The sequence below is a fragment of the Procambarus clarkii genome, chromosome 6 (genome assembly GCF_040958095.1).
Source record: "Procambarus clarkii isolate CNS0578487 chromosome 6, FALCON_Pclarkii_2.0, whole genome shotgun sequence".
Classification (NCBI taxonomy): Eukaryota; Metazoa; Arthropoda; class Malacostraca; order Decapoda; family Cambaridae; genus Procambarus; species Procambarus clarkii.
The window spans coordinates 19642615-19661886 of record NC_091155.1 but is presented as its reverse complement, the minus strand read 5'-3'; the positions used below and the strand labels follow the sequence as shown (position 1 = coordinate 19661886).

The 19272-nt window shown below is 38.2% G+C and overlaps 1 protein-coding gene across 1 annotated transcript in view; it reads left to right on the top strand.

Moving 5' to 3' along the window:
- The first annotated feature begins 7757 nt into the window (after positions 1-7757).
- LOC138355562 (putative uncharacterized protein DDB_G0268364) overlaps positions 7758-19272 on the top strand; it is a 14280-nt gene continuing 2765 nt past the window's right edge. Inside the window, exon 1 of the mRNA XM_069310821.1 lies at positions 7758-7874. Coding sequence (XP_069166922.1) covers positions 7758-7874 — 117 coding nt within the window. The remainder of the gene's footprint in view (positions 7875-19272) is intronic.

Genomic DNA, 19272 nt, shown 5'->3' with positions numbered 1-19272 from the left:
ATCATGACAATTGAATAAAACATGTATTTGGTAACAAAGTGATTAGAGAAAGTGAGGCTTTGTTGAATAAATCACTTATTAAATAGACTAATATATAAAGAGAAAATGCCAATTTTGTTTAAATATTATGATTATGTCCAAGGTTAAATGCTAGACGGTTGAGGATAGTCTCACTCAACCTTTGCAGGGTTACTGGTCATGGGTTGGTGACCATCATGGGTGAGTTATGGTTGGCATTGTGTCTTCCTTATTAAGGGGAGTAGTTCCCGTGGTGATCCCCCTTGGTGACTCCTTCCACGAAATCGGTGGAGAGTGGTTAGCCGAGTCTTAAGAATCTCGTAGTTTCTCTCTTAATTGGAAGATATGTTCAGAGGAAAGACTGTCGTAGTTTAACTACGACAGTCTTGACTGTCGTTATATATATATATAATATATATATTATATATTATATATATATATATATATATATATATATATATATATATATATATATATACATATATATATATATATATATATATATATATATATATATATATATATATATATATATATATATATCACTGGTAGAGACCAGTGAGATGTGACAACAAACATCTTAGAAGATAAGAAGATGAAGAAACAGAAAGAAAAAAAAACTGACCCAGAAAGCTAATAATCGTACATTCAATGAAAGAACAATTCCTGCCATATTTAGTTACCTAAACGGGTGCCGTCTCGTAGCGTGACCGAGGTCGTTCACTAAGCACAGCCAAGTCTAAGGGTGGTAGGCGAGACTAGCGTCAGGTGCAGTTAGCGATGATCACCACGCAGCTAACGAGGCCTCGTAGTCATGTCGCTTTGAAGTCGGCGTAACAAGGTCGGAGAGTCAAAGTTCACGCACCTCGCTCGTCCCGATTAACGTATTGACCTACAAACTTCTGATTGGATTCCGGTCTTTAACTGGAGAGTTTTCGCCGAACGAATTAGTACGATTTGTCCTAACTGCGGACCCGGAGATGACTGGAAATTCATCCTTTGAATGATTTTTATGCCCAACTTTGCTTGATTATTCGCTGTCGCGCCGCTAGGAAGTGTGAGAAGGTGTGAATGGCATCCCCCAGTCGAGTCCATCCAGTAATACTAATAAGAACAGAACCGACAAACTTTTGAAGGAGGCTGAGCTGGATCTTGTAGACCCTCATAAATATGTAAATTACCTCATAGGCATTTGCATATATTGTATTCCCAGCAGCAGCAGCAAGTTATACTATTCATTCATCAGCAATTTCTTCGTGGCACGTTATTGTCTAAATACATTAAGTGGTTTAAATTGTTATTTATTTATGGTATTATTAATAATTATTTTAACATTAATATAATGATTATCGACTTTTAATTTTCGACGTTCCCTGGCTGCTATTAATTCATCTGGGTTTTAGTAGCAGTCAAGTGAAAGTCTAAAGTTCCAGTTTGGCAGTAGTTAGTTCCTTCTGCAATTTTTCCTTATGAAGGCTGTGCATAGTATAGTGGATGGAGCTTCTGTCTCCCACTCGTGGGGTCCGTGGTTCGAGTCTGCTAGTGCCCGGGTGAATGAAATAAATATATATAAATATATAATATATACTTTATTCTTTCTTTTACTGAGAGGGAGAGTGAGAGGGAGTGAAAAGGGAAGAGAGAGAGAGAGAGAGAGAGAGAGAGAGAGAGAGAGAGAGAGAGAGAGAGAGAGAGAGAGAGAGAGAGAGAGAGAGAGAGAGAGAGAGACAGAGAGAGAGAGAGAGAGAGAGAGAGAGAGAGAGAGAGAGAGAGAGAGAGAGAGAGAGAGAGAGAGAGAGAGAGAGAGAGAGAGAGAGAGAGAGGGAATGCAGGAGTGCTGGAAATGGAGAGGGAGAGTGTACAAGCTCTGCGTTTATCAAAAAAATGACTTTTGGGAGGTAAAAGAAGGGAAAAAAAACATTGAGGGAGCTCGCAATTTTTCCTTCGTCAGAGTGGAACGCTGAAAAAGTGCTCAGTTGCATGAAAGCTCGTACAGTGCTCCCATTCAAGAATGAACAGGCGCCCTTTTTCGGGTTCCTTGTTGAACACTGTAATTATCCCCCCACTCTCTGCTGCGGGAGTCTGAGGAATTCTTTAATGTCTCGTAATTACTCTCATTAAAGACCGACTCTCTACTCACAGCCGGTAAGAATAGCATGGAAGATGACCAATTACTTTCTTTAGCAAATGAAGAAATGCTGTACCGTTTGCTTACAAATTTCCTCCCACAAAAATGCACACACACACACACACACACACACACACACACACACACACACACACACACACACACACACACACACACACACACACAAACAAACACTTATTTAATCTTAAGGACAATTAGGAAGTTTAATGGATTAGCGGCATAATTATTTCATGCTTTTTTTTTAAACTGTTTAAGATAAGATATAAGAAAAAAGAGAGTCTCTAGGCATTAGATAAAAGTGATTGCTTATAAGGCCGACTTTTGGTCCAAATTTCTGACCCAGTGAACATTAAACACTTCGTTTTAGGGGGTTCAGGGATATCCCTGCGAGGGCCCTAAGCCTCTGGCTGGCGCAATAACACATTAGACAGATACCATAATATTCAAGCAACATATACATACCCACACATCCCCCATACTAGTCATTAAACAAGAACACAGGTAATCAAGGTCAAATCAAGGTTAAGTCAAGGTAATCAAGGTTTAATCAAGGTTAAAAGTAAAAAATGCTTGAAAACCTTTTTGAAGTATACAATAAAATCTTCCAGAAAGTGATCAAACAAGAACTGAAACTCCTCCCAGAGCTTCAGCTCTTGCTTGTCAGAACACCCTTGAGTGACTGACGAAGAAGAGTTAACGTTACAGCAAATATGTTAAAGAAGTCGCGTATACAGCTAATAATTCACAGTATTTTTAGCGAAGATAAATAACCCACAAATATGAAATGAAAGTGACACTGTTTTGGTAACATTGACTTAATTTAACATTGCTGGGTTAATTTGTTTGATAAGTCTAGCATATTCAACAACACAACGAGGGTATAAGGAATGAAGATAACACAGCAGATCAATAGATATATGAAACATTTATTTGTTCTAAGAATAACGACAAGAGGTAATAGGATAAAGAAGTACATAGTCGAGCTTCGACCACACGCATCGACCAGTTGGCTATCAGTCCAGCAAGTACACTTAGATTAATACATATCTTGCCTCTAAATGGTACTAAAATACACCCCACCCCCAGCAAGAAGCTAAGTGTACTGATAAAACCACATTTAAACGAAATTTGTACATTAATAAATACTTACGAAATAATGGTTAAACCAAATGTATATATATCTTCATAATTAATTTCAGTGGCTCACAGAGACAAATTACCGTAAAGCGGAGGCGGATCCCATGATATATTTCTCCCTATACCCACATATACACTCATATACGAACGCTCCGGTAACATTATACAATCAAACACATACACATTCAAAAAAAAAAGGAAAATCAACCCTATATCAACAAACGTACAGTTCCTTACCCTCTTCCCTCTTGCTATGGGCATCAAGATATGATAATTCCTCCCTCTGCCACACACCCATCCCCCATCCCCCATCCGAAACAATAAAGATTTAAATCCTATTCTTAAGGTTTTAGCCTCAGGGAGGAACTAGGCTCGGTGGCAAGCTCCTGACCTCCCCCCATCCACGTCTCATATAAGCAAAACATCCCGCAGCGGGTCTACCCTCAAGCAACTCATTACAATTATTAGCCATTCATTCAGCAGCGAATGTAGTAGCGAGATGGAAACCGTAGGGTGAAGGTGTGCGTACATTTAGGGGACATACGCCATTCATTATGGCGTTATATGCGCAATAAATATATCGAAATATGCAGTATTTGTAAGGCAAGATAACAACATCAAACCACGAGAAGAATACAAGTTGCGAAAGATATCCAAAAGTAAGCCAAAACTGCCAACGAAAATTGTTCACAATTTTTAATTCAAAGTTATCTAAAATTAATAAACCTGGAATCAGTTTTTTTTTCTCGTTTTTTAATTCGTATCTTTTTAGACCTTAGGATACATCAGCGAGTCAAAGCTTGCGCTCGAGGAAAGACTGAATAATAACATTTCGAGGCTAAGACTTTCTAAGAGATAAAGTATTGAGTAAAGTCTATGAAGATATGCTGATGTTTTTAAGGCAAATCGCAGTCTATAAAAAGAATTACATATCATTTAAAGATTATTATATAATTAAAATATAACAAATTCCACCAAATTAGTATTTATCACTGCTCTCAACAGTGTTGGGTCTCTCTTCTGGCTCACGGAAAGAACATCAAAAATAAATATATTTAAAAATTAGAACAGTGATAATAATAATAAAGATAATCACACAGAAATCACAATAGCGGCTTGGCAATGCCAAGATCGAAGGTTCGCATCCACCTCATAGCCCAGGTGGATTTTCTAAAAATTAATAATAATAGTAAAAATAATAACAATACTTGAAAGATAAATAATAATTGTATTAAGGAAATGCACCTTACGACACTGGAAGACAGAAGAGTAAGGGGGGACATAATCACAACCTACAAAATCCTCAGGGGAATCGACCGGTTAATAATCGAATTTGTTTGCTATGACAACACACCTTCAAGAGATGTACAGGAAACGTTATTAATAAAATGAATGATAATTCTATATGAATAGATGCTGGTAATGATTAATAAAACATATCTTTATTATATTATAAACCACAATTCAAACCTTAAATAGTACCATTGATACTAGCGTTACTACTAATATTACTACTACTATTATTACTATATTAGTAGTATTTACAAGTAATGACTATTTTAATATTAAATAATTACAATAATGTTGATATCTTGGACAAAATGGTAATATTTCAATGAAAAAAATATATATAACGAATGCATATTTTAAAATAAGAGGGAGAACTTCTATATATTTTTAAATTACTATTATCGTTCAATATATTGTCCTTTTCATTTCAGTTTGATTAATTGTTATATTTTTGTGTGTTATGATAAAGTAACAGCTGTTGATTGCGTTATTTACTCATGTTGAAGATAGAGTTGATCTACACACACACACACACACACACACACACACACACACACACACACACACACACACACACACACACACACACACACACACACGCACACACACACACACACACATCCCTAGGATGCAGCCTGCACCAGCTAACTAATTCCCTGGTATCTGCTTACTGCTAGTTAAACAGAAACATCAGGCGAAAGGAACTTTCGAACTCAGGAGTCCTGTACCATGAATCCTGGAAGCGGTTTAGGCATAAATGCTTCTATCTAAAGCTATGTAACTCTTAATTCCTACGTAAGCATGATGAGTATCTTTTCCTGTCCTAGCTTTTTCCTTTACACACCTGCCTCCACCCCCTTCCCACACCTGCCCCCTTTGACAAGTGACCTTACACCATCACAGTTATCGACTCGGGTCAACAGGTATCAAACTCTGCATCATATCATCGCCCTTCCCTACCGTCATTTCGGAATATTGATCGGTAATACATTGTAAAGCTATTGAAGAGAGCGTTCTATCATTCACTTGACTCGGTCGTATTTCTCGGTTCACTGATTGCTGTTATTAGTGTTATTGGCGCTGCTGTTATCAGCGATATTGAAGTTATTGTTGATTGGGATTTTATGGCTGTAGTCAGCAACTACAGCAGTCAGCAATTACTGTTTTGTAATTGTTTACCCTTTTGTTTTTTATGTGATGAAATGATTAAAACAGATATGTAATGATCGATGGAGCTGTTTTGTAAAATGGTTATTTTGTTCATTTTTGTGGGAGTTGTAAATATGGCTTTTTTACAAATGTAATCAAGTCGTACAGTGATTTAGTTATGTTTACCTCCTTATGTGCGAACTTATGTACTTGATAGTTTGGTAGATTTAAGATTTATTTATATTTATGTAGATTTATGTATATATATGTAGATTTAAGAACATAAGAACATAAGAATAAAGTTAACTGCAGAAGGCCTACAGGCCCATACGATGCAGCTCCTGTTTATAACCACCCAAAGAGGCACCTGGAGATGCAGTCTAAGGTAGAAAATTTGCCATCTATATATATAGTTAAAAATTTGTTACATTCTTGCTTGGATATTCTTGATACGTAATTGTTTATTATTTGCATATTGCCTGCATAAATTAAGTGTTAAGAAACATATAATTCATATGTGTGTGTGTGTGTGTGTGTGTGTGTGTGTGTGTGTGTGTGTGTGTGTACTCCCCTATTTGTGCTTGACTGGGTTGAGCTCTGGCTCTTAGGTCCTTCGCTCGTGTGTGTATGTGTGTGTGTGTGTGTGTGTGTGTGTGTGTGTGTGTGTGTGTGTGTGTGTGTGTGTGTGTGTGTGTGTGTGTGTGTGTAGTAGATAGAGAAAATAGGATGAAGTCAGTATACTTGACGGCCGACACATGGGAAAGTGGGATTCAGTTTGATCTTGCAGCCATATATACATGAATACAAATGCAGGCGATGAGTTACAAGAACGTGGCTGAAGATATGATGACCAAACATACACATTAGACGAAGACGAGACGACGACGTTTCGGTCCATCCCGGACCATTATCAAGTCGATTGTCGACTTGATAATGGTCCAAGATGGACCGAAACATCGTCGTCTCCTATTTTTCTCGTGTGTGGTTTGCTCATAAAGTGAATACAGACACACTCACATTATTCATATCAATTTAGGATACATACATACATACATACATACATACATACATACATACATACATACATACATACATACATACATACATACATACATACATGCATTAGCATGCTTGCTCCATTCACGTTATGAATTCATTCCTTCACCACCGTTAAATATGTGTTAAAAACCACATATATATATATATATATATATATATATATATATATATATATATATATATATATATATATATATATATATATATATATCCTCCGTTCCCCACTCTATACCTGTGGCGCATCACACGTGTTCCGCCCTGAGCACACAAGGACTGGTACTCAGACGAGGTAGATACGTGTCCTGTTAAGACCTGGAACGTGCTTCTCATTCCTCTCATATTGGTCAACCGGTTTCCCTCTGAGATATGCCGGAATTTCACATGTTTGTAAGACAATCTTTTGAGCCAAGAGTATTTTTATTTTCTCCTGGTTTGTTAAACATACACGAGAAGGATTAGCTTATTTTCTCGACCTTAGGAAGTGTGAAATTTGTTGATGTTTTAGTCTAAGACTTTCGTAGCTGTGGTTTCGGGGCCAACCAGGGGACCGGAATGTGTCTGAAGTGAGGACGGTTAATGTGACATTGCTGCCTCGTTACATAAACATCTCACTTGATATTCCGATTCAGTTTTCGTGCTTAAATGTTGGCTTTTATTGACTGCTGCTTCAGCTTTCCAACTTCTGCTTCTCATTCACTCTCTCTTTTTCCCTCTTTTCTCTCCTCTCTCATTCTCCTCTCACTCTCTTCTCTTCTCTTTCACTCTCTTCTCTCCTCACTCCCTCTCCTCCACTCCCAACCCTATCTTCTTCCACTCTCTCCCCCTCCTTCGATCTTCCCCTATCCTCCTTCACTTTCCCAATTCCTCAACTCCTCTCCGTCTCTCTTTCCTCCCCCTTTCTCCTCCACCCTCCCTCATCTTCTCTACTCCCTGCCCGACCTTCGATAATCAGACAATGACGGAGGACCGTACCTCCATACGTCACACGCTCCGCTGCCTGCCTAATGCTCCAGCAGCTCCGGATAAATGCTCCAGCCGTATATTAGATCTCAAGGTGGGGCTCCTGGCCCCAGTATGCACCATCACCCGCAAACCGAATTATCATAAACTGGAGAGAAGAAGTTGCGAAGTTGAGTGTGTATGATGTACTCATCTAGTTGTGCTTGCAGGTGTTGAGCTCTGGCTCTTTGGGTCCGACTCTCACCTGTCAATCAAATGATTTTTTTCCACACACACACACATGAACCCAGGAAGCAGCCCGTGACAGCTGGCTAACTCCCAGGTGCTTATTTACAGCTAGGTGAACAAGGGCATTAGAGAAAGAAAGTCTGCTCATTTGTTTCTGCCGCCGCCGGGGATCGAACCCAGACCCTTTAGGACTACGAATGTCGAGCGCTGTTCACTCAGCCGTCAGGCCCCCGTGTGTGTGTGATTGTGGTTGAGTATGTGTGTTTGTGTGTCTATTCACCTAGTTGTATTCACCTAGTTGTGCTTGCGGGGGTTGAGCTTTGCTCTTTCGGCCCGCCTCTCAACTGTCAATCAACTGTTTACTAACTACTTTTTTTCCCCACACCACACACACGTGTGTGAGCGCTTGTGTGTATTTCTTTGTCGGTGCGTGTGTGCTATTTTTTCTTTGTGTGGACGCCTTGTTGGAGAATAATGATCGTACGGGAGACATGATCTTTGAGAAGCTGCGGATGCTGCCACCACCACCACCACCATCACCACCACTACTACCACCGCTGACACTACCCCCCACAACCACCAACTCCTACCACCATCACCACCTGTGGGGCCTAATTAATAATCTCCGCTATTCCTACCTGGCAACAGCAACTCTGGTCACTACACGTTCATGACAAGATCAATACATCAATCGTACGTTACAATTCATGATGCCAAATTACTGATTACGAAACAAGCTCACTAGGAACTGAAATCGTAGGCAAGACATATTCATGAATGATTCTGACTTGGATATACATAGGATCCTACCTCGTAAAGGGTCAATAAAGGCTTTTGCTGTTACCTTAACTCTTTTATTCGATTAACTTGCGGGGTAATAGATATTCATATCCGGGGAAACGGGACTAATATATATCTTGATCTCAAATCAGCCCGTTATCTTGATTTGCCAATCGGTAAACTAGGCAATTACTTTGCCTAATCAGATGTGTACAAGCAGAAGCAACCTTCACATATAACCTACCGAAGGCGATGCATATTGAACGTCAATCTTAGGATACTTACATTTTGTATACTTAAAAAAAATCTGATTGGGTGAATCAGAACAAATTGCGACGTACTTGGTGATGACGGCGAGTTGGTGAGTCTTCTAGCCTCCTTAGTTGCAACTTTCTTGGCAACACCTGCATATCTCAGGTGTTTTGTGGTCGTTGTCGTGGAGTTACGGAGGACCGTCGTATGTTGACGGAACATCTTATTGCATTGTATTTCAGATTAGTTGCATCATGCACTGTAATCCTTATTATGGGATATTGCTAAGAGTCTAACTCATTCAGCTTTCTCCCTGGTCTTACAGGTAAATAAGTGATTGTGTGTGTGTGTGTGTGTGTGTGTGTGTGTGTGTGTGTGTGTGTGTGTGTGTGTGTGTGTGTGTGTGTGTGTGTGTGTGTGTGTGTGTGTGTGAGTGTGAGATCAGCGTACAGAGCAACAGCTGTACAAGTCGACAGTTTCCCACAAAAATAGCGAATTCTAATTCGCTTCGCCGCCTCAGTTTCATTAGAGGCACGCTTCCTACACTCTAAATCTTTCTTCCTTGCTAATCTGCTAAAAAAAATAAAAAGAGAAAGAGAGAGAGAAAAGGAGAATATATATATATATATATATATATATATATATATATATATATATATATATATATATATATATATATATATATATATATATATATATATATATTAAAAAAACAGTTTTAAGGTTTCTTCATATTTCAGAACGTTACATTCCAATGATGGAAAATTATCCAAAAATCCTAATGGAAATCCGGGAACTCACACAATTCGCAAGTTTTACGGCCGTATTTTCCAAAGCGATATTTTTTTAACCTACCTTCAAACTCTGACACACTTTATTCTCCTCTTTCTCACTTCTTCCTTCCCCTCCTCCTCCTCCTCCTCTTCCTTGTCTTCTCTCCCTTGAAAACGTAAATCAGAGCGCAACGAAACCGAGTTAAACAATGCAGGAATATATATATATATATATATATATATATATATATATATATATATATATATATATATATATATATATATATATATATATATATATATATATATATATGCTGAACATTCCTCAAATGATAAACATGCTCTTCTGTACACTGACAGAACAAAAAAAAAAAAACAAAGACAAAAGTAGACGAAAAATGTAGTAGGTCTGGCAGCCCCACAGTCGACCGCCAATATTCCAATTCAGCCCAAGGGGTATATCCATGCATTTTTCATGGACCAGGAGGTCGGTGTCCCTTGGAGATAAAAATTCTGATATTTCGGGAGCAACATTGCAACACAAGTCTCACACACAGATATATATATATATATATATATATATATATATATATATATATATATATATATATATATATATATATATATATACACAAATCCACTAAAACCTTTTGTGAGACAAGCATTCAATAAAGGAAGCTTGTTCCAGGAATTCCTCTTGAAGAAGTCAAAGTCAAAGACTCAAAAGCCAAACCAATGGCACCAACTTAACACCGGTACTTCCAGAAGCCAGTCCAGCGGCTCACCTACCCATTAACACCACACCTGGGTCACAAAACAGCCACTCTACTGCTACGAAGTCAGTGTGGACACCCATTAACTTATACACCTCTCTCAACCTCCATATACTGTCCTATATTACTTGATTTCTGAAGCCCTAATCCCTCCTTTGAAAATCCTTTGGTCATCAAAATCTAATGTTTTGCATGGCTACAAGGATGTATAGATTTGCATGATATATGTATGGAAGGTTGTGTATATATATATGGTTATATTGATAGGTTAATGGTTAATTGAGCGTAAGAAATGATTATTGATAGATATATTAACGTGATTTGACTTTCATGTCTTTTAACAACCTAACAAGATCATCGAATCGCTAACTAAGGTCTTTAGGAAAGGTTTAGCGAAGAACCTTAGTAAGCCTTTCGTGAGGCACCTTAGCTAAAACTTAACCAAACACCTTTAGAAATGTAATTTAGCAAACCATTAACAATATACCTTAATGAACACATAGCGAAACACCTTAGTTAGTCATCTTAGCTATTAGTAAAGTACACTAGCGAATCCTTAACGAAACACCTAAGAACATCATTGCAGAACCTCAGTAGAGTATTTTCCGACACCAAATTGAAAGATGAAACACTACCTAATGGTTCTAACAGTTAAAACTAAATATTGAAGCTTTTCATTAGAGTTTTCCCACAAAAAATGCGAATTAACGATGTTAGCTTATGAGTCCTAAATAAATAATAGTGACATACTCGGTTTTAATTAAATTTCACATATTGGCTTTGTTCTTATCACAAAAATAATTATAGCCAAAGGCATTGATTGGAAAAATTCTACGTACAAAAAAATGGCTTGTGAAATTTTCTATACGCAAATAACAACAGCATCTGTGATATATATTAAAACAATATGCAGAAACCACTGAATATACAAAATTGTTATAAAATATACAAAATCATTTAGATCTTGTTCAAGATCTAAATGAGACATTTTACATATAATAATTCATTAGACATTAATCGAATATTTTATTTAATCACAAAAATATAAGGTGAATACACATAATAAATACATTAGGAACAAAATATATATATTAATGGACCGTTAATTTGCAACAGTTGTGGAACTTAATTGTTTTGTATTGTTTGACGTGGTAAAACAATTATTTAAATGTAATGTTTAAAGTAAGCCACATGAGTCAAATACAATAGTTTTGGAAAACAAAACAGAAAATACTTCAGAGTTTAGGGCATTCATTTTAGGTTGTTAGTATGTGTACTAACCCCATTTTTTGTTTAAAATTAATATATATATATATATATATATATATATATATATATATATATATATATATATATATATATATATATATATATATATATATATATATATATATATATATACACAAGTCGAACCCGTCTGTGACATTCATCAATATTTCCCATTGTCGTGTTTTTCAAGAGATCCATAACCTTTAAGCACCTTTTTGTATTATTATTTTTGTATCAACCCATGTATATCTTGTAACCATATATATATATATATATATATATATATATATATATATATATATATAGGGGGGTACCACCACTGGTGTAATTATAGGGACCCACAGCCTCAGAGAAGGGAACACAGAGCACTCAGGGAAAAACTTGACATTTAACTCTGAATACGAAAGAGTGTTCACTTCTCCTACCATCCTATATATATATATATATATATATATATATATATATGTCGTACCTAGTAGCCAGAACTCACTTCTCAGCCTACTATTCAAGGCCCGATTTGCCTAATAAGCCAAGTTTTCCTGAATTAATATATTTACTATAATTTTTTTCTCATGAAATGATAAAGCAACCCTTTTCATTATGTATGAGGTCAATTTTTATTTATTGGAGTTAAAATTAACGAAGATATATGACCGAACCTAACCAACCCTACCTAACCTAACCTAACCTATATTTATAGGTTAGGTTAGGTTAGGTAGCCAAAAAAAGCTAGGTTAGGTTAGGTTAGGTAGGTTAGGTAGACGAAAAAACATTAATTCAGGAAAACTTGGCTTATTAGGCAAATCGGGCCTTGAATAGTAGGCTGAGAAGTGCGTTCTGGCTATTAGGTACGACATATATATATATATATATATATATATATATATACCTTTATTGACGAAACGTTATCTATATACAACTTTGTCCTACGAATTTTATTGAGATTGCCTGTATTTTCTTCAAGTAATAAAAGCTACTAAACCCATGCTCTTTGTTCAGCCTACAGTAGTTCACTACCTAGTTGAACCTATTTTTTAAAACTTCACTTTGAGGTAGTATATTCAGATATCATTGGATTATTTGATTATTTGATTATTTGAATTATTTGAATTATTGGATTTGAACCTGCATCTTCTCTTCTTCTATATTCCCATTGTCTGCCTTGTTGGGTAGAGTATTTAGTAACTATATATATATATATATATATATATATATATATATATATATATATATATATATATATATATATATATAATCAAATTGATGGGGTATCCGGCGGTGCCCGGGTCGACGTGGTATCCAGGTAGCACCCATACCTTCCCTTTATCCATCCACACAACCCTTTCCTGTCTCCACCCAACGCCGCGCCCCTACAGTCTCCACCCACCTCCCTACCCCACCATTAAACCATTGAATATGGTTGTGGGATAAGCAGGTGCCATGGGCGGCCACACTGGGCTCCTTGCGGCACCATTCCCCATCACCTGACACTGGTAATGGAAGAGAAGCCCAAAGTGGCATCCTTCCCCATAACCTGACCTTAGTAATGGTAGTCGAACTCACTGTGGCATTCCACCCATCACCTGCCACGGGGTAATGCCAACTTAACTCATCTAAATGAGGTCATTTTGGCCCCGTCTCTGCTCATTCATGGGAACCCACTGGAGCTGGGTTCATGTTATTCAGATCTTCAAAATTACACCAGTTATACTCTGTGCTTGTAAGAGGAATGTAAGGAATACCAGCTGGTGTTGATTGTGCTATCGTGGCTCTCCTTAGATAATAGTGCCTCTCCTTAGATAATAGTGCCTCTCCTTAGATAATAGTGCCTCTCCTTAGATAATAGTGCCTCTCCTTAGATAATAGTGCCCTCTTCCAATCATATTTGACACATATTCCGCACCTTCTATATATTGCAATTGGTGTCTTTATATTTCTTTAGGATCCAGTATCTCTCTTTCTTTTTCTCACGTTTTTGTTTCTTTGTTTTTTTCTCTCTCTCTCTCTCTCTCTCTCTCTCTCTCTCTCTCTCTCTCTCTCTCTCTCTCTCTCTCTCTCTCTCTCTCTCTCTCTCTCTCTCTACCTGCATCTCTTTCTCTCCTTTTCATCTCTCTCTCTCAAATCAAATGACATGGATTTGAAATGACATTTCAAATCATTTCCTAGATAACTCCTATTTTTGACTGATAACATTAATGTTATACATTAGGATTTTCTACCCAGCTTAAATTGTTCAATCCCCCACAAAATGCAGCGTGTTTTATTAATAAGCGGCTCCGATATGACACGGACGCTACAAATTAATTACCTGAAAAAATTGCTCTCTCTAACGCGCTTTTGCACCCTCAAAATATTATATATTTATATATATTTTTGTCTCCAAGGGCTGGTGTAGAATGATGCGGAGTACACTTTGTGCCTATAACATTAATTAATGTAATGTTATATATATATATATATATATATATATATATATATATATATATATATATATATATATATATATATATATATATATATATATATATATATATATATATGTATATAGAGCATGATCCTGTGTGTGTGTGTGTGTGTGTGTGTGTGTGTGTGTGTGTGTGTGTGTGTGTGTGTGTATGTGTATGTGTATGTGTGTGTGTGTGTGTGTATGTGTGTCTGTGTGTATGTGTGTGTGTGTCTCCAGCTGGATACAGTATCAAGCATCCAATGTGTACCCAGTCAGTATCCATCAGAAACAGCGTGAGTCTCCTCCAGGCACTCACAATATGATCTACGCCATTAACTCTTAGCTACTAAACGATATCCTTCGCTTGCGTATTGAGGCTGACGTATAGCGCGAGTTAATCTCCGTATATCATTAAAATGGCTTATTGTAATCATGCCGTTAATCCTGCCATCCATTCGCTCCGGCTGAAACTCAATAAAGCATGAACGCTTAGATCCTAAAAGAGAAGTTTAGAATAAAGGTGAATTATTAGAGATATTTTATGCTGATTACCATCATTTTTATGCAAAATGATCACAGATTTTCTCTTTCATATCTTTCGCTAGAGATAAGAAATGCACATGAAGTTACTGTTATGCTCATTTTCTTGACAGAGCCTTACGTTGACTGTGATTGGTTTAATACTTTGGTAAGCGTGAGTCTATCTATCAAACAGAGGGAAATTATTCGAAAAAAAGCAGTCCTGGAGGGACTCACGCCGAGGATGGCCTTTCTGATGTGGTGTGTGTGCTATTAAATATATATATATATATATATATATATATATATATATATATATATATATATATATATATATATATATATATATATATATATATAAACTTTGATAGTATATATATACTTACACCTAACATGGTGAATACAGACGTGGTAAGAGCGTCCAATACAATCACTGCCAACATAACAACATTACCTGTGACACCAATACTATTGAGTGAGAGTCGCCGGCAGCGGACGCAACAAACCAAATTTTGGGATTTCATAAACATTCAGTTGTGGTGGCGGGCCGCCCCAGTCAGTATGTGCAGATTTTCAACAGAATAATAATTATGTCTGACGTTTCATTAACCCGGCAGGGAATGCGAGATGAGTCGCCCTCATACCATACAGGAATGGAAAAAAACTCACTTCTGTCTGTGTATTTTTGGGTAGAAATATTGCTTAGAAGTCTCTTTGGGTGACTGATACCTGCGGTAGCTGGTCCCTTATCGTTCTAATACCTTATAGCTCCTAATCATCAAATTCTAACACCTTGTACTCATATCCCAAGTACTTGTTTTCCAGCCCATCCTCATGGAATAATAGTACTTATAGTAACTATTTGGTGGAAAGCACAATCATGGAAAATGCTGGACCATCAGTAAACCACTTTTTTATACTATTTTTTTTTAAGATTGCAAAAAACAAAACTGAAACCAAACAGATATTCCTAGATCTAGTAAAAGCATACGTATATCATATTAGGTCTAAGATAGCGTATATTAAGCCTATGCAGGCGATGAGTCACAATAACGTGGCTGAAGTATGTTGACCAGACCACACACTAAAAGTTGAAGGGACGACGACGTTTCGGTCCGTCCTGGACCATTCTCAAGTCGATTCTCACAATCGACTTGAGAATGGTCCAGGACGGACCGAAACGTCGTCGTCCCTTCAACTTTTAGTGTGTGGTCTGGTCAACATATTAAGCCTATGATTGCTAGGTAAGGTTAGGTTAGGTTCGGTCACATATTTATGTTGTAGTTAAAAAAAAGTTTCCGGTTTGTCCAGATTCAAACAACTTTCTGGTGGCCCATCACTGCATATTGCTACTTTCGACCAAATAATGACAATATTTTAATTTGAAGAGGATTGGGTGTTATCTTCATATTCATTCAAAAACCTAAGGGTTTTCTGAGGTTTGAAATGAATATATTTCATTGCAAAACATCGAGAATTCATTGCAAGACTTCGATTCCATGAACAAATCCACAAGGGCCGTGACGAGGGTTCGAACCTACGTCCGAGGGCATCCCAGACGCTGCTTTATACCTTTGGGAATCGAACCCAAAGGTTCGATTCCTAAGTCGATATCTTAGGGCACCGTTCCTTTATACAGTCCTTAATCCAGTAGTCACAGTACGACCTGTAGGTCCAGTCACAGTAGGACATGTGTAGCCTTCCAAGGGTTACACAGGTCCTACTGTCCTAGTGCTTTCACTCTAGAATTACCTTGTTATATGTGTCCAAGTTAACCATCTTTGGTTGATTAATTAATTCCTTTAGATTTTTCAAAGGAGTGTTGTTGGGGGTAATGTGTAGGGTAAAAGTGGAAGGGTTTTGGTGAGAGGTCGTAGCGGAGAGTGGGAGGGGGCCGTGGGAGAGAGAGAGAGAGAGAGAGAGAGAGAGAGAGAGAGAGAGAGAGAGAGAGAGAGAGAGAGAGAGAGAGAGAGAGAGAGAGAGAGAGAGAGAGAGAGAGAGAGAGAGAGAGTGAGAGAGAGAGTGGGCCGTGGGAAAGAGAGAGTGGGAAGGGGCCGGATTGAGAGAGAGAGAGTGGGAATGGGCCGGATTGAGAGAGAGAGAGAGTGGGAAGGGGCCGGATTGAGAGAGAGAGAGTCGTGGGAGAGAGGCAGAGTGAGAGCGTGCCGTGGGAGAGAGAGGGAGAGAGAGAGAGTGGGAGAGGGCCGGAGGGAGAGTAACAAGCCACGTTCCATAAACGCGACCGCTGTGTGTGTGATGGGCTGCGTGCGAGTACCATTATCCACACCACCTGGTCTTCCTCTGAATAAAAGAGAAAAGCAGCTGCAGGTGGGAAAGGAAAGTGTGGTGGTGCAGGAGAAGATGAACGATCAGGAGGGGGGAAAGAGGAGGAGGAGGAGGGAGAGATGGAGGAGGAGAAGAAAGAGGAGAAAGAGGGGGAGGAAGAAGGAAATAAGAGGAGAAGCAGGAGTGGGACTTGTCTGTCTACTGTCGAAACTGTGTATGGAGTCAGCCTCCACCACATCACTGCCTAATGCATTTCATCTATTAACTACTCTGACACTGAAAAAGTTCTTTCTACCGTCTCTGTGGCTCATCTGGGTACTAAGTTTCCACCTGTGTCCCCTTGTTCGTGTTCCACCCGTGCTAAAGAGTTTGTCTTTGTCCACCCTGTCAATTCCCCTGAGAATTTTGTAGGTGGTTATCATGTCTCCCCTTACTCTTCTGTTTTCTAGGATTGTGAGGTTCAGCTCCCTTAGTCTTTCCTCGTAACTCATTCCTCTCAGTTCCGGGACCAGTCTGGTGGCATACCTCTGAATTTTCTCTAACGTGTAATTACCTAAGTGTAATTACCTAAGTGTAGTTACAGGATGAGAGCTACGCTCGTCCCGTCTTCGTGTGTGTGTGTGTGTGTGTGTGTGTGTGTGTGTGTGTGTGTGTGTGTGTGTGTGTGTGTGTGTGTGTGTGTGTGTGTGCGTGCATATGTGTGTGTGTGCGTGCATATGTGTGTGTGTGCGTGCATATGTGTGTGTGTGTGTGAGTGCGTGTTAGACATAAAGAACGGGGCATATTACTTTCCAAAATTACAGGAGTCTCTTCCATTAGCTTCAGTAAACAATATAACACCAGACCTTATCTAAAAACAATAACAGCAGGACATAACAATTAGTGAAATAATATCTCAGGTCGCCGAAATAATTCTTTCTCCCCTGGAACCCAAAACTGCTGCGGAGGTGTCGATTTTTATAGAGAAAATATGGCCGTGACATAAACTGCTCCTGATATAACCCAGTGTCACTTAATCCCGTTGTCTTAATCCTTCTTCCGATATTCCTCTTCCTCTTCCTCTTCTCTCGCTCTTTCTCTTCGACTACTATTGTTTCTTCATCACCCTTTCCTTATCCCTCTATCCCTTCCACTCCTATTTTGTTTTTCCTTGAGAAAATCAGCAAAAGCTATAAGGAGAATTGGGCTCATATTGTTCTCATTGATTCAGCACGTTAATGGGAATTCATTGTGCATTATTTCTCTTTATTTCTTTCACCCATTTTCCACTCATTATCCGTTATCATGCATCTTCTGCACAACGTTGTTCACTCACTAAGGGCTCCTGTTTACAAATATCCCTATCCTCTACATCCAGTTTTCCCCTAACCTCCCTTTCATCTTCCCACCCATTACTCATTGCCACCCCCCAACCACAACCCTTGCTCAGCCCTCTGCCTCATTTCCATCCTCTGCTTGGATTTAATCTCATTAATCAATGGGGGGGGGGGCTCTTTACACCCTCCTCATTATTCACTTTGTGAAATTTTTGCCCCTCTCTATCAACTAGTTTCTCAACACTTGTCATTCCTTGTTCATCCATGCCAACTGTTTTGAACCCTTTCCCCCCCCCCTTCCTCTGTGCCCTCCTAAACCAACATGCACTCATATGCTCACACTCACACGTTTATATTCTCGAGTGTATATATATATGTACTCATGTAAATATTTATATATACAAACTCATGTAAATATTTATGTACTCATGTAAATATTTATATATACAAACTCACAAGTTTCATTGAATATGACTGCATATTTCGTTTTGATTATTTTCTGGTTTAGGGCTTCTATTCCTCAGACTTGTGCTCGTGCAACGTTGGTTTAATTGGAAAAGAATTTCTCCAAATGTCATATTTGTTCCAGGTTGACGAAAAAAGAAAAATTACCTGTTGAATGTGTTACTTTTGTTATAAATTTACTCATTGTTTCGAACCTACATGGTTCAGTCTCAAGTGATGTGATAGGATGATTGATTTACGAAGATTAAGCAAACCAAGAGGTTGCACGGGCATGAATAGCCCGTAATGGGACAGGACAGGTCGTATCAGATTTATATCATTGGGAGATCAGGTATGTACCTGACCTCTGTATATGACCACGCAGTATACACAGATACTCACATGAATGTATATAAATGTACAC